This window comes from Equus asinus, chromosome 21 (assembly GCF_041296235.1).
Source record: "Equus asinus isolate D_3611 breed Donkey chromosome 21, EquAss-T2T_v2, whole genome shotgun sequence".
Taxonomy (NCBI): Eukaryota; Metazoa; Chordata; class Mammalia; order Perissodactyla; family Equidae; genus Equus; species Equus asinus.
In genome coordinates, this window is record NC_091810.1 from 98,643,971 (window position 1) to 98,659,927 (window position 15,957).

The 15,957-nt window shown below is 43.2% G+C and overlaps 1 protein-coding gene across 17 annotated transcripts in view; it reads right to left on the bottom strand.

Moving 5' to 3' along the window:
* PLCH1 (phospholipase C eta 1) overlaps positions 1-15,957 on the bottom strand; it is a 223,838-nt gene that overhangs the window by 34,852 nt on the left and 173,029 nt on the right. For all 17 annotated transcript variants that reach the window (XM_070493783.1, XM_070493797.1, XM_070493790.1 and 14 more), the window contains one exon: positions 10,426-10,533. In XM_070493783.1, the coding sequence (XP_070349884.1) occupies positions 10,426-10,533 (108 nt within the window). The remainder of the gene's footprint in view (positions 1-10,425; positions 10,534-15,957) is intronic.

Below are 15,957 nucleotides of genomic sequence, written 5' to 3' on the forward strand. Positions count from 1 at the left end.
GAAGTCACAGAAGATGACAATCTAAATGACAGAATTCAAAATAGTTGTCATAAAGAAAACACAAAAAGTTCAATGAGCTCAGGAATAAAATTAACAAGCAGAGAGATTGAAATCTAAAAACAATAAACCAAACAAATTCTGGAAAGGAAGAACATAATTAATGACATGAAAAATAATCTAGAATCCTTAAAAAATAGAGGTGATGTTATGGAGGACAGAATTAGTGATTTAGAGAATAGAAATACAGAAATGCTTCAGATGGAGAAGAGAGAATGAAGATTTTTTTAAAAACTGAGGAAGTTCTTCAAGAAATATCCAACTCAATTAGGAAAAACAATATAATGATTACATGTATTCCAGAGGGAGAAGAAAGGGAGAAAAGACGAGAGAGCTTTTTCAGAAGAGAACTTCCCAAACCTGGGGAAGAAACTGGACTTACAAGTACATGAAGCCAACAGAACTCCTAACTACATCAGTGCAAAAAGACCTTCCCCAAGGCATATAATAGTAAAACTGGTAAAAACCAATGACAAAGAAAAATATTAAGGGCAGCAAGGCAGAAGAAAATAACTTACATAAACTTTCAGCAGATTTCTCAGCAGAAGCCTTATGGGCTAGGAGAGAATGGAGTCATATATTCAAAATTCTGAAAGACAAAAATTTTCAACCAAGAATATACTATCCAGTGAAATTATCCTTCAGATACAATGGAGAAATTAAAACTTTCCCAGATAAACAAAAGTGAGGGAGTTCATCACCACTAGACTTTCCTTACAAGAGATGACCAAGGATGCCCTCATACCTGAAACAAAAAAGCAAAGGTTTACAAAGCTTTGAGCAAGGAGATAAACAGACAAAATCAGAGAATTGCAGCTCTCTACCAGAACAGGTTAGCAAACATTTAATTATAACTTAAAAGATGAAGGGAAGGAAAGCATCAAAAATAACTATAAACACTTCAACTTAGTCACAAACTCACAATACAACACTGAGTAATTTGAGACAACAATAACTCAGAAGGAGAAGAGGAAACGGAGGGAACCTGCTTAGGCTAACGGAGATAAGAGGCTATCAGAAAACAGACTATCTCATCTATGAGATCTCTTATACAAACCTCATGGTAACCACTAAACAAAAAGTCAGAGCAGAGCCACAATTCATAAATAAAGAGAAAAGTGAGATAACCATCACAGAAAACCACCAAACTAAAATGGCTGTCAGAAATACAAGAGAAGAGAAACAATGGAAATACAGAATAACCAGAAACCAAGAGATAAAATGGTTAGTATTAAGCCCTCATATATCAATAATCACTCTAAATGTAAATGGATTGAATTCTCCAATCAAAAGACACAGAGCGGCTGGATGGATTAAAAAACAAAACCGAACAACATACTGCCTCCAGGAAACACAGCTCTTAAGACAAACACAGGCTAATAGTGAAGGGATGGAAGATGATACTCCAAGCAAATGGCAAGCAAAAGAAAGCAGCTTTTCCCATAACTGTATCAGACAAAGCAAACTTCTAGATAAAAAAGACAATGAGAGACAAAGAGGGGCTGTATATAATGAAAAAGGGACATTCCACCAAGAGGACATAACACGTACGCATATATATGCACCTGACACAGGAGCACCAGAGGACATAAAGCAACTACTAACAGACCTAAAGGGAGAAATTGACAGCAACACAATAATGGAAGGAGATCTCAACACCCCACTTACATCAGTGGATAGATCCTCTGGACAGAAAGTCAATAAGGAAAGAGTGGCCCAGATGGACTTAATATAAATAAAACCTTCCATCCAAAAACAGCAGAAAACAAATTCTTCTCCAGTGCACATGGAACATTCTCAAAGATAGACTGTATTTTGGAAAACAAGGCAAGGCTCAATAAATTTAAGAAGACTGAAATCATATCAAGCACCTTTTCCAACCATATTGCTATGAAACTAGAAAGCAACTACAAGAAAAAAGCTGGGAAAGTCACAAATATGTGGAAACTAAACAAAATGCTACTGAGCAACCAATGGATCAATGAAGAACTCCAAAGAGAAATAAAAAAATACCTGGAAACAAATGAAAATGAAAACACACCATATCAACTCATAGAGGGAAAGTGGTCCTAAGAGGGAAATTCATAGCAGTACAGGCCAATATCACTGATGAATACAGATGCAAAAATCCTAAACAAAATATTAGCAAATTGAATACAGCAATACATTAAAAGGATCATATTCCATGATCTAGTGTGATTTATACCAGGGACACAGGGATGGTTCAACATCCACAAATCAATCAATGTGATACACCAAATTAACAAAATAAGGAATAAAAGTCACATGATCATCTCAATAGAGGCAGAGAAAGAATTTGGCAAGACCCAACATCCATATGTGATTAAAAAAAAAAAACTCTCAATAAAATGGATATAGAAGGAAAGATCCTCAGCATAATAAAGGCCTTATATGATAAACCCACAGCCAACATTATACTTAATGGGGAAAAACTGAAATTTGTCCCTCTGAGAACAGGAACAAGACAAGGGTGCCTACTCTCACCACTCTTATTTACCCTAGTCCTGGAGGTTTGGGCCAGAACAATTAGGCAAGAAAGAGAAATAAAAAGTATCCAAATTGGGAAGGAAGAAGTGAAACTCTCACTACTTGTGGATGTGATTCTATACATAGAAAACCCTAAAGAATCCACCAGAAAACTATAGAAATAATCAACAACTACAACAAAGTTGCAGGATACAAAGTCAACTTACAAAAATGAGTAGTGGGCCAGTCCTGGTAGCTTAGTGGTTAAATTCAGTACACTGTGCTTTGCTGGCCCAGGTTTGGTTCCCAAGCATGACCTATACCACTCATCTGTCAGTGGCCATGCTGTAGCGGTAGCTCACATACAAAAAGAGAGGAAGACTGGCAACAGATGTTAGCTCAGGATGAATCTTCCTCAGAAAAAGAAAAAAGTCACTGCATTTCTATACAAGAATAGCGAACTAGCAGAAACAAAAATCAAGAATACAATCCCATTTACAATAGCAACAAAAAGAATAAAATATCTAGGAATAAATTTAACCAAGCAGATGAAAGAACTATACACTGAAAACTATAAGACATTATTAAGAGTCATTGAAGAAGCCATAAAGAAATGGAAAGAAATTCCATGCTTACAGACTATATGAATAAACATAGTTAAAATGTCCCTATTACCTAAAGCAATCTACAGATCCTATGCAATCCCAATTATAATCCCCATGACATAGAACAAAGAAATCAGAAATAGAAAAAGGATCCTAAAATTTACAAGGAATGACAACAGACCCCTAACAGCTGAAGCAACACTGAGAAAAAAAAGAAAAAAACTAGAGGTATCACAATCCCTGATTTCAAAATATACTACAAAGCTACAGTAATCAAACAGTATGGTACTGGCACAAAAACAGATACATAGATCAATGGAACAGAATAGAGAGCCCAGAAATACACCCACACATCTACAGACAGCTAATTTTCGACAAGGGAGACAAGAACATACAATGGAGAAAGGAAAGTCTCTTCAATAAATAGTGTTGGGAAAACTGCACAGCCACATTCAAAAGAACGAAAGCAGACCATTATCTTACAACATACACAAAAATTAACTCAAAATGGATTAAAGAGTTGAATGTAAGATCTGAAACTCTAAAACTCTCAGAAGAAAATATAGGCAGTACCCTCTGACATCAGTCTTAGCACTATCTTTTCAAATACCACGGTCTACTCAGGCAAGAGAAACAAAAGAAAAAACAAGCAAATGGGACTACATAAGACTAAAAATTTTCTGAAAGGCAAAGTAAACCATGAACAAAGTGAAAACACAACCCATCAACTGGGAGAAAATATCTGCAAATCATATATCTGACAAGAGATTAATTTCGAAAATAGATAAAGAACTTATACAACTCAACAAAAAAAAAGCAAACTACCTGATCCAAAAAGGGGCAGAGGATATGAAGAGATATTTTTCCAAAGAAGATATACAGATGGCCAACAGGTACATGAAGAGATGTTCAACATCACTAATCATCAAGGAAATGAAAATCAAAACTACAATGAGATATCACCTTACACCTGTCAGAATGGCTATAAACAACAAATGTTGGAAAGGATGTGGAGAGAAGAGAACCCTCATACACTGCTGGTGGGAATGCAAACTTGGAAGCCACTACAGAAAACAGTACAGAGATTCCTCCAAAAATCAAAAATCAAAATACCATACGACCCAGCTATTCCACTACTCTGTACTTATCCAAAGAACTTAAAATCAACAATTCAAAGAGACTTACGCAGCCCTACATTCACTGCAGCATTATTCACAATAGCCAAGACATGGAAGCAACCCAAGTACCCATCAACTGATAACTAGATAAAGAAGATGTGGTGTATACATATACAATGGAATACTACTCAGCCATAAAAAAGATAAAATCGCCCCATTCACAACAACATGGATGGACCTGGAGGGTATTATGTTAAGGGAAATAAGCCAGACAGAGAGGGACAAACACCATATGATTTCACTCATATGTGGAAGATAAACAAACACATGGACAAAGAGAACAGATCGGTGGTTACCAGAGGGGAAGGGGGTGGGGGGAGGGCACAAGGGGTGAAGGGGCACATATGTATGGCAACAGATAAAAACTAGACTATCAGTGGTGAACACGATGCAGTCTACACAGAAACTGATATAATGTGCACCTGAAATTACACAGTGTTATAAGCCAATACGACTTCAGTAAAATAATTTTTTTTAAAAAAGAAAGAAACTGAGGCACAGAGAGGTCGGTGAGCTCCTCAAGGTCATACAGGTACCAGCGGGCTCTAAACCTGGGCTCTGGCCTGAGCCTGTGCATTTGGCGACTGCACACAGCATTTCATCTGACCTGCTCTGGGGCTCCAGCCCGGCCTTGGCTCATCCTCTGAATTCACCTTCCACCAGGTCAACCCCACACACACACCAGTCATTCAGTTTGTTACTCGTTGCTTCCTCCATTGTGGTACATGTGTCTCTCCAGCCAGACGAACTCCCTGAAAGGCACACATGTGGGTCACACACCACCACCCCCGAGAGTGAGGGTGGGCGGCGTGCACTCCTCACCTGAATTAACCATGACATCAATCACTTCCTCTTTCACAACCATTTCCCACATCTGTAAACAGCTGCAAATGAGAGTTTCTGCCCTGTTGCCACTGTTATGGGAAAGGGATGAAATCCTGTGCGTTAAGTCCTCAGTGTGGTGCTGGTGCTTAGTGAGGGCCCCACAAACGTCAGGCGTGTGAAAGCTGCTTTAGCCAAGGTGGAAAAAATAATAGTACAGCGTCAGGAAAGCAGCAGAAGGTCTGTTCCTCTCAAGCTTAAGCGCACATTTTTAAATCTTACTAGAGCAACCACGCTTTATTTACTTTAAGAAAAAGTACTCTGTGATGAATGTGAGTCTGGGCATGTGCCTCCATGCACACACATGGGTCACACATAGGGCGGTATCCACACACGCTTTCAAGTCCTCACTGCTCCAATGGTAGAAGAAATAAAAAGAGAAAACTTGTAGTCTTGGTCAAAAACAAAATAAACAAGGGGCTGGCCCCGTGGCCTGGTGGTTAAGTTAGGCATGCTCCACTTCGGCAGCCTGGGTTTGCGAGTTCGCATCCCGGGCATGGATCTACATCAGCCATGGCTGTGGGAGCATCCCACATATAAAACAGAGGAAGACTGGCACAGGTGTTAGCCCAGGGCTAATCTTCCTCAGCAAAAACATAATAATAATAAAAATAAAGAAGACCACTGCCAACATAAATGCAGCCAAGCTCCACATTCACAGCAGGCAGAGTGGCCAAGAGCTTATACCTCACAGTTTAATAATACTAAAGGTGCCCCATGTGCTGTGGAGACAGAGCTGGTCTCACAGCAGGGAACCAATGTACTAGATAAAGCTGGAACGGGTCCCTGCTTATTGCAGGAAACATTTAAAAAGAACTACTCTATGGAAATATACAATCTAACATCAAAAGAGGCAGGAGTAAGATGACAACAGAATTGTGGGTTTGCTCGCTGGCTGGATGGGGGCATCTTCAGCACCTCCTGGGCCAGAGGGCCCCAAGCCACCAACAAAGGTCTGTAGGAACCTGAGGCACAGGAGGGCTGCGGGGAGGCGCAGGGCTCGGTGAAAGCAAGCCCAAAGCCACTAGACAAGAAGGGTGGATACTGAGAGAGAACAGAAGGAAGATTGCTGCACTCAAAACTGAGCCTTCAACACCAAACTCTAACCTACAAGGCAACCGATGCTGACACAGCCCAAAACATCAACATGTGGAAAGGGATTCACTGCTTCACTGTAAAATAAGCGTGTTCACACACCCAAAATATGAAGAAATAGCCCCATAAAAAGAACAAGAAACTAAGAAGCCAAAAATAAAAGAAGAACCGGTGTCTATGAAAAAGAGCCAATAACAAACTCTGTACCGTCACTGAAATTAAAAGAACAGCTGCGATAAACTCTAGACCAGACACAGTCAAAGGGGCAACTAACGAACTGAAAAATAAACACATAAATGGTACCAGAACTGAGCACAGAGATAAAGAGAATATTAAAGATGAATTAAGTGACAGACAATAGACTGAGAGATCCCAACACAAATCTCATGGGACTTCCAGAAAAAGATGACTAAAGGAACTGCACAGAAACATATTCAAAGGAAAAAAGGGCTGAGAATTTTCCAGAACAAAAGAAAACTTGAGCTCTCTGACAGGAAGTCAACATTCCTAGTCACCTAACAGTGAAATCACAGAACGACTGCAACGGGAAGGAAGGACACAAGCCCAGCAAGGGAGACAAGCGAGTGAGCAGCAGGCTCCTCAGCAACAGCAGCTCCCAGAAGACAAGGCCTTGAAATGCGAGGGAAACACGTCCGCAGACATGACACGTGCAGGACCTTTGACAGCAACCGATTGGTCCCCTTCCTTGCCGGCAGGGCGGAGGCTCAAGTTGCATCAGGAACTAGAAACAGCCCCACCCTCCCAGTGCCCTTGCACCCCTCACCCGGCTGCCAGCACACCCAGCACGCAGACGTTTAGTCTCTGAGCCAATCTTGGGGGTAAGCCCTGGGCCTCAGCAGGCAGCTCACCCCTTCCAGGAACACGGCAGCCTTAAACCAACAAGCCCGTAATCCCTCTTACAACGGCTCCATCACACAAGCCACTAGGAAAGAAGCCTCTGCAGCTGATGCAGAAGGAGGAGGGGACACCCCTGGTGACCAGTGCGACATGCACAGGGCTGACAGCGGTCTAGGGGGGCTGTTACAGGCTCCTGTGCCAGGGCTCGTCTCAACTTGCCGGCAGGCTTGGTGTTCATGGCACGAGCTTCACGCAGCAGAGGGAGCTGCATTTGTGCCCGAGGGGCTGCCAAACCCAGACCCAGAGGGTCAAGAAACAGTGGCTGGAGCTCTCAGCACAGGAGGAAAGCCATCGGAGGCTGACACGTGGGCACTGACGCTAGAGGACCTACGGAGACCAGCAGCGGTGGGCAGCCTCTGCCTGTTTGGGGGTGGCCGGACCGCATGATGAGGGGGCAGCATCCTGTCCTTGAGATTAGATTCTCGGCCACCGAACACATCCTTTACCTGTGGCTTACACGTCACGAGCCAGGTCTCCTCTACGGCTGCAGTCAGAAAACAATGAGGCAGAAGCTTCAAGGATTCAATTAATCCAACAACAGAAAGCATCTATCACAAGAGCAGAAACTTCCGATGTGGCTGAATCCCTCGTTAGAGAACAGAGCTGGGAGGGCCCCGCCCCCACTCTGTTCCCAATGCCAGGCAAGGCCGGGGAGCCGCCCATCCTGTTTCTGACCTGGGCTGTTCCCTCTGCCTGGAACCTCCTTCTTGGATTCACGTGGCAACTCTTTACTTCTTTCCAGTCTTGCCCACCTGCTGCCTCCCTGAGCGACCTTTCCCGCCATCCCACCTAAGACTCCTGCAGCTCTTTGCACACACACGTGCACACACCCTGTCTATACTCCTCCCTCCCTTTTTCCCCTGAGCAATTATCACACCCAGTACTCATCTGTTTGTTTCTTGTCGATCCTCCTCTTCTCCCACTAACGTATAAACTCCATGAAGGCAGAGAATTTTGTCTGTTTTGTTCACGAGTATAAAACCAACACCTGCAACATCACGGCCATGATCTCCAGCAGGAGACGCTCAACAAAAATGTGCTGAATGTGCAACGGGTCTTGTATAAACCTCCCGAGAGCTATTGCTCCTATAAAACCCTGTTAACTTTGAACTGAGGCTGAGAACCTCCTCTGCGATAATTGTTGCCTCACATGAGCTACATGCAGTGTGTCCTCTGTTGCAGAAACATGATCAGGCTTTCAGTTTAGGTCAGACAGTTCATATCAACACTCAGACAAAGCGTCCGCTGACAAGAGGACAGGGTGACACTTTGGCTTTCTAAATACAGAATCACCTTTTCTCAGAAGAGCTCAAAAACAGAGAAGAAAGATTGGAAAAAGTGGAGTGAAAACTTTATGCACTTCCACTGGAAGGCTTGTTCTCTATCATTTTCTCTCCTAAAGTCAACAAGAGCCACCTGGACAACTTTACAATTAAAGCGCTCTCTGCTCTCACTTGGGCCCAAACCAGGAGCCTAGTGAGGTGAGGGCCACCTCTGCGGATCATGTTCTAACAGCCGCCTGTGTGGGCTCCTGGACACCAACAAACAGACTGTGGAGACAGAGGAACCCAGGAGCGTGTTTTCACAAGTGAAGTTACTGGTTTGTCTCCATAAAACTACAGCTAGCTCTCCATCATAACCACAGATGTCTAACCTGGAAAGTTAGAAGGCTCACTGACAGGAGAAGAACAGTTACATACGTGGGTGGGTCTAGAAACCAGAACGACCTAGATTCTACTCAGAGAAATAAAGGGCTGCACTGTGATAGCAGTTAAACCTCCACCTCCCATTTTCACTACAAACAGCATTCCCTGAACACACAACTCAGTCGGACCTCTGTGCCCTGCTCTCCAATGACAGACTACTCTGAGGCCAAGAGATTCGTGAAACAAGATGCAAAGACAATGGAAATCAGAGGCAAAAATTTGGTTTATAAAGTAAAGGTAAAAATTGACCTAAATTACCCATAATCACAAATAATTAATTACAATAATAGCAAATATCTAGAAGAGCAGAAAAGAAATTATGTAAAATATTAACCGTATTTTCACTTATGTAAATCTATGTATAGTAATTTGCTGTGACCACAGCCCTGCTGGAGGTCTTTAACTAAATATAAAGTACTAAAAGGCAGGAGACGGATGCAGGCGGCAATGCTTCCTTTTCTCTCCAAACTGAACCTTCTCCACTCCATCCTCCTAAAGTGCAGCAAAGCCAGGACAGTGGGGTCCACGAGACCTGAGCCATTGCTGAGCTGTGCGCCCTGGAAATGACGGCAGCTCCCACTGGCCCCCCAGGAGGGCACCAAGTTACCATGATCTGGAAGAGAGGGCTCTTTTTAACAATGTAATAACTGAATTCAGGGCAACGGTGCACACTCGAAGATTTTGTACAAAATTTCTGTTTTCCAGAAGGCAGAAAATAGTCCTGATATCTGTAGGAAAACCACTTTTCTGCAGGAATGAAACAGTAAATCCTCCAACAAACCAGCATGAGCGGGTGCTGTTCTCAGGTGTCACTTGATCCTGGCACCACCTGGGGGGCCAGGAAATCCTGGCCCCTTGGAAGGAGGGGGTCTCCTCACACCTTCATCCCCCCAAGGTCTGCATCCCCTGGACACCTAGCTATGTGTGCTTTCTACAAGGCGGCCCCTTGATCCAGAACAGGGGTCTGAAGCACCACGCAGATAACAAACCATTCTACACCATTTTACTTAAGTGGCAAATTAAAGATTTAGCCAAGAGTCCCAGGTCTGGAAGAGCCTGGAAACCCTCCAGCCCCAGGCACGTTTCCTCAGGGAGGGCGGGCATCCTGGAGAAGTAGATCCAGCACGGTGGGTTCCGCGGGTGACAGGCCGTGTGATGGGGCTGCTGCAGGAGACAAGCTGACGCCAGTTTACGTCATCAAAGACAGCGACACTTCTGGCCACAATCTGAGTTTTGCCCAAGTTAAGAGAGGAGAGGATTTGTCCCTGGAGAGAGGGTAGGATAGTTAACCACAACTTCCCTTCCAAATCTAAGACACAAGGATCCTTGACTCATTCACTCAATAAACACTTGAGTGTCTGTGCACCAGCACACTAAGTAGTTTTCAATAAATATCCTTTTCACAATGACAGCTATCTCATTTGCTGTATGCCAACCCAGCAGCAACGTTTACAGCTGCACAGAGAGGGTGGAAGTCACACCACGCCTGTGACTTACACAGTGAAGCCTGAACTTGCACTCGTCTTCAATTTCATCTGCACTGTCCTCGTCAGAAACGTCCCCTTCCTCTGCATCATCTCCAAGGTGATAAGGCAACTTCTTGCCCTGAAACACAACAAAATACTCAATTAAAAATGAAAATAATTTCACAATAGCCAAAAGGTGGAGTAAGCCAAGCGTCCACCAGCAGATGAGTGGATAAACAAAATGTAGCACATGCACACGATGGAAAATTATTCAGCCATAAGAATGAAGGAAATTCTGACACATGCTACAATGTGGATGAACCTTAAGGTCACTGGGCCAAGCAAAATAACCCCATCACAAAAAGACAAATATTGTCTGCTTCCACTTATATGAGACATCTAGTGTCCAATTCATAGAGACAGAAAATAGAATGGTGGATACCAGCAGCTGTGGGGAGGGAGGTGGGAGGGGTGCATTCAGTGTGGAGTTTCAGTTCTGCAAGATGAGAGGACTTCTGGAGGTCACACGGCAATGTGAACAGACTTAACACAGCTGAGCTGCGCACTTACAACTGGTTAAGATGGTAGGCAACCTTAACGCTACATGTGTCTTACCACAGTTGAAACTTTTAAAAAGTGAAAAAAATAGAATGTGTTATCCCTCGGCCGACCATTACTTCACACTGACCAGAAAGTAGATAGTTTGTATCAGGGGTAAAACAAGGGGAGAAGAGACTTTCAAAAACGGCAGTTTTATTATTTTCAATTAAATAGATGCTATATTTACAAATAAAAGTCAGACCTGGCTGCTTTTCAAGAATATGTGACTCATCGCAAGGATCACACCACCCAGGCCCTCAAGAGTGGCTTGTCCTCCTACACAGGGCAAATGTGCCCTTTCCATGGATGGGCCATGTCCCCCTGCACCGGCCAGCTCCCTGTTCACAGACAACGCAATGAGCCCTGCCAGCTGGCACATGCCCCCACAACTGCTCACCAACCCACTGTAGGAATCGGGCCTTTTGAGAAGAAGGGGGAATTCTTGTATGAAAATGGTAAGAAACTCAAGTTACAGAAGACACTATGATCTCAATGATGTGTGAAAACTCAGAGAAAACTCTGGCAAGAAATATGGTCGATTATTAATGCTAAGTATCTCTAGGTAACAATGTGACAAGTTTTAGTATCTCCAGGTACCAGTGAGACGGGCGTTAGTATCTCCAAGTAACAGTGTGATGGGTGTTAGTATCTATAGGTAACAGTGTGATGAGAGTTAGAATCTCTGGGTAATAATGTGAGGATGTTAGTATCTCTGGGTAATACTGTCACAGTGTTAGTATCTCTGGGTAACAGTGTGCCAAGTTTTGGTATCTCTGGGTAATACTGTGACAGTATTAGTATCTCTGGGTAACAGCGCCACAGGGTAGTATCTCTGATGAGGGCTCTGGGGCAGCTAACTGTCTGTATCACAAAGGGAGGTGACCTCAAGCAGCAAGGACTATTACCAGGAAACTGAGTGGCCCCAGGATCTCCTCGAGAAAGCAGGTAGAACCAGGCTCTGAGGCTAAGTGGCCAAGTCGTTGTGGCAAGAAGCCTCTAAAATACTACCAGTGGTTCCTACCTCTTGGTATTGATGCCCTTCTGCAACCTCTTCCCTCCTACATGCCTCCTCCTCAGATCTCTCTCCGTGTGTCTCTCTCTGGCTCTGGCTCTTGCTCTTGCTCTTGCTCTCGCTCTGATATTGTAAGCTGTGCCATGGAGAGGCCCACAGTGCAAGGACTTGAGAGGTCTCTAGCCAAGAGCCTGTAAGGAGTGGAAACGGGCCAACAGCCACTAAAGTGGAGGTGGCTCCTGTCCCTGGTGAGCCTGGAGACAATGGTAGCACTGCTGACACCTTGGCTGCAGTCTCATCAGAGACTGTAGCAGAGGCCCCAGCTAAGCCACTCCCAGATTCCCGACCTACAGACACTAAGGGAGAATATATGCTTGTGTCTCAAGATGCTAATTTTGGGGGTAATGGGTTGTGCATTTATAGATAATTAATACGATCGCCAATCAAAATCATGGGGCAGAACTAACACACCAGAGTTACCACTTCAGCACGACTAAGCACACACTCACAGCCTTTGACTCCACTACACACGACAAACACCAGGCAGTGCTGCCAGAAAGTCTGCCCTTGGCCCTGAGCACAGCTGCCACGGCTGTGTGCCCTCGCTGAGACAGCTTCCACTTGGCCCACCTCCCCAGTCTCTTGCCTGCACATCTGATGTGGGGCAGGTTCACTTGACAGCTGGCACCTGGACCACGTGCCCACAGGCCAGCTCTAGGGGAGGCTGCAGAAGCAGATGTCCAGCATTCTGGGATCCTCTGAGGGAATTCCTCAGACAAGGAAGGACATCCATATGCACGGCAGCCAAACTGATGATATTCTAAATATCATCCCAGACCACCATCTGGACTGGTCTTCTCTCCACCGAGCCCCAGCGATTTCAGCTGCTTCTGCCCCGCACAGCACCGCTGTCCCCAGTGCTCTGGGTCTTCCTCCCTCTTCAGGACCACTACGAGTCAGGTCTTCAGAGGAGTCTCCTTCCCAGTTTCCCTGACCTGTCCTGAGACCCAAAGCTCCTGACTTTATTAGGTCCTCAGCACAGTGACAATTTCAAAGTTATTCAATCACTTATGTAACGAAAACAACATATATGTTAAGAATCCAGACTCTTGGAGTTTGGATACTTGAACATTTTCTTTAATTTACAGAGGGACATTTATAGGAGTAAAAAAGTGGGATTGAACTTGCCTTCATACTGATAATGTACTATTATATTCCTTATTTGTGTGAGCTATCTACAAAGGGAAAACAACATTCTTTTCTTTCTTTTCTACAAGAATACATAAAGATAGATGTATAGATTTATACATATAGATGATTCTAAATAAATATAGTGAAACGTTTCTTCATTTCCTCCTGTGTATCATTAATAACAAGGTAGCTCAGAATTAAGGCATTTATGTCTGTATACTATCACAGGTCTTATTGATACAGAAGGCTCCTAAAAAATGAATTTATTTTTCTTTATTTTGGGGGACAATGGTAGAGTAGCTATGATAATACAGCAGCACCAGAAATAAGGCAGGCAGCTGAGTGGTAACCAGAGAGATTCAGGAACTATGGACGTCGAGATATAAAACTCCTTTTATTTGTTCACCACCAACTATTTACTCAGAGTTGGCAGGCGCCAAGACAGATCTACACACAAGACATTTTAAATGTAGTGATAGCAGGTCCCTCTTTTGAAATAGCATCCAAGCCAATAGATTTTTCAAATGTTCAGCAGAACAGAGCTAACAAGCATGAGAAATAACATCAGCAAGCAGGGAACAGCAATCCTCAAGTGGTGCATTTGGCTCTGATACCAAAGGACGGAACAGAAAGCCCAAGCTGATGAGCAGGTGAGGGCAGGACGCTAAGCTTAAACACAGCTTCACTGAAGTGTGGTGAGCCTGAGGGAGCAGAGAGAGCTGCCCCCTCAGAGCACCCACAAGGTGCCCTCGATTTCAGCCCTTTCAACGTCTAGTCACAGGCACACCTCGGAGATACTGAGGTACCAGACCACCACAATAAAGTGAATATTGCAATAAAGCAAGTCACACGAATTTTTTGGTTTCCCAGTGTGTATAAAAGTTATCTTTATGCTATAGTCTATTAAGTGTGCAATAGCATTATGTCTAAAAAACAATGTACATACCTTAATTAAAAAATACTTTATGCTAAAAAATGCTAACCATCATCTGAGCCCTCAGTGAGTTGTAATCTTCTTGCTGGTGGAGGGTCTTGTTGATTGATCAGGGTAGGATGATCGCTGAAGGCTGGAGTGACTGTGGCAATTTCTTAAAATAAGACAACAATGAAGTTTGCTGTATTGATTGACTCTTCCTTTCATGAACGATTACTCTGTAGCACATGATGCTATTTGATAGCATTTTACCCACAGCAGAACTTCTTTCAAAATTGAAGTCAGTCCTCTCAAACCCTGCTGCTGCTTTATCAAAGTTTATGTCATATTCTAAGTCCTGTGTTATCATTTCAACTATCTTCACAGCATCTTCACCAGGAATAGATTCCATCTCAAGAAACCTCTCTTTGCTCACCCATAGGAAGCAACTCTTCATCCATTCAAGTTTTATCATGAGACTGCAGCAATTCAGTCACATCTTCAGGCTTCATTTCTAATTCTAGTTCTTTTGCTGTTTCCATCCCATCTGCAGTTACTTCCTCCACTGAAGTCTTGAACCCCTCAAAGTCATCCGTGAGTGTTGGAATCAACTTCTTCCAAACTCCTGTTAATGTTGATATTTTGACCTCTTCCCACAAATCTCAAATGTTCTTAATGGCATCTAGAATGGTGAATCCTTTTTAGAAGTTTTTCAATTGACTTTGCCCAGATCCATCAAAGGAATCACTATCTATGGCAGCTATAAACTTACGAAATATATTTCTTAAATGATAAGATTTGAAAGTCGAAATTACTCCTTGATCCATGGCCTGCAGAATGAATGCTGTTAGCAGGTATGAAAAGAACATTAATCTCGTACATCTCCATCAGAACTCTTGAGCGACCAGGTACACTGCCATGAGCAGTAATATTTTGAAAGGAGTCTTTTTCTGAGCAGTAGGTCTCAATAGTGGGCTCAAAATATTTGGTAAACCATGTTGTAAACAGATGTGCTGTCATCCAGGCTTTGTTGTTCCATTTATGGAGCATAGGCACAGTAGATTTGGCATCATCCTTAAGGGCCCTAGAACTTTCAGAATGGTAAATGAGCACTGGCTTCAACTTAAAGTGACCGGTTGCTTTAGCCCCTGACAAGAGAGTCAGCCTTTGAAGCTTTGAAGCCAGGCACTGACTTCTCTCTAGCTATGAAAGTCCTAGATGGCATCTTCTTCCAACAGAAGGCTGTTTCATGTACATTGAAAATGCTTTGTTTAGTGTAGCCACCTTCATTAATGATCATTGTTAGATCTTCTGGATAAATTGCTGCAGCTTCTACATCAGCGCCTGCTGCTTCACCTTGCATTGTTATGTTACAGAGATGGCTTCTTTCCCTAAACCTTGTGAACCAAACTCTGCTAGTTTCAGACTTTTCTTCTGCAGCTTCCTCAGCTCTTTCAGCCTTCATAGAATTGAAAAGAGTTATGGCCTTGCTCTGGATTAGGCTTTGGCTTAAGGGAATGTTGTGGCTGGTTTGGTCTTCTACCCAGACCACTGACACTTTCTCCATATCAGCAACAAGGCTGTTTCACTTTCTTATCATTTGTGTGTTCACTGGAGCAGCACTTTTAATTTCCTTCAAGAACTTTTCCTTTGCATCCTCAGCTTGGCTAACTGTTCGGCACAAAAGGCTTAGCTTTCAGTCTATGTTGGCTTCTGACATGTCTTCTTCACTAAGCTAAATCATTTCTAACCTTTGATTTAAAGTGAGAGACGTGCAACTCTTCCATTCATTTGAACACTTAGGATCATTGTAGGGTTATTAACTGGCCTAATTTCAATATTGTTGT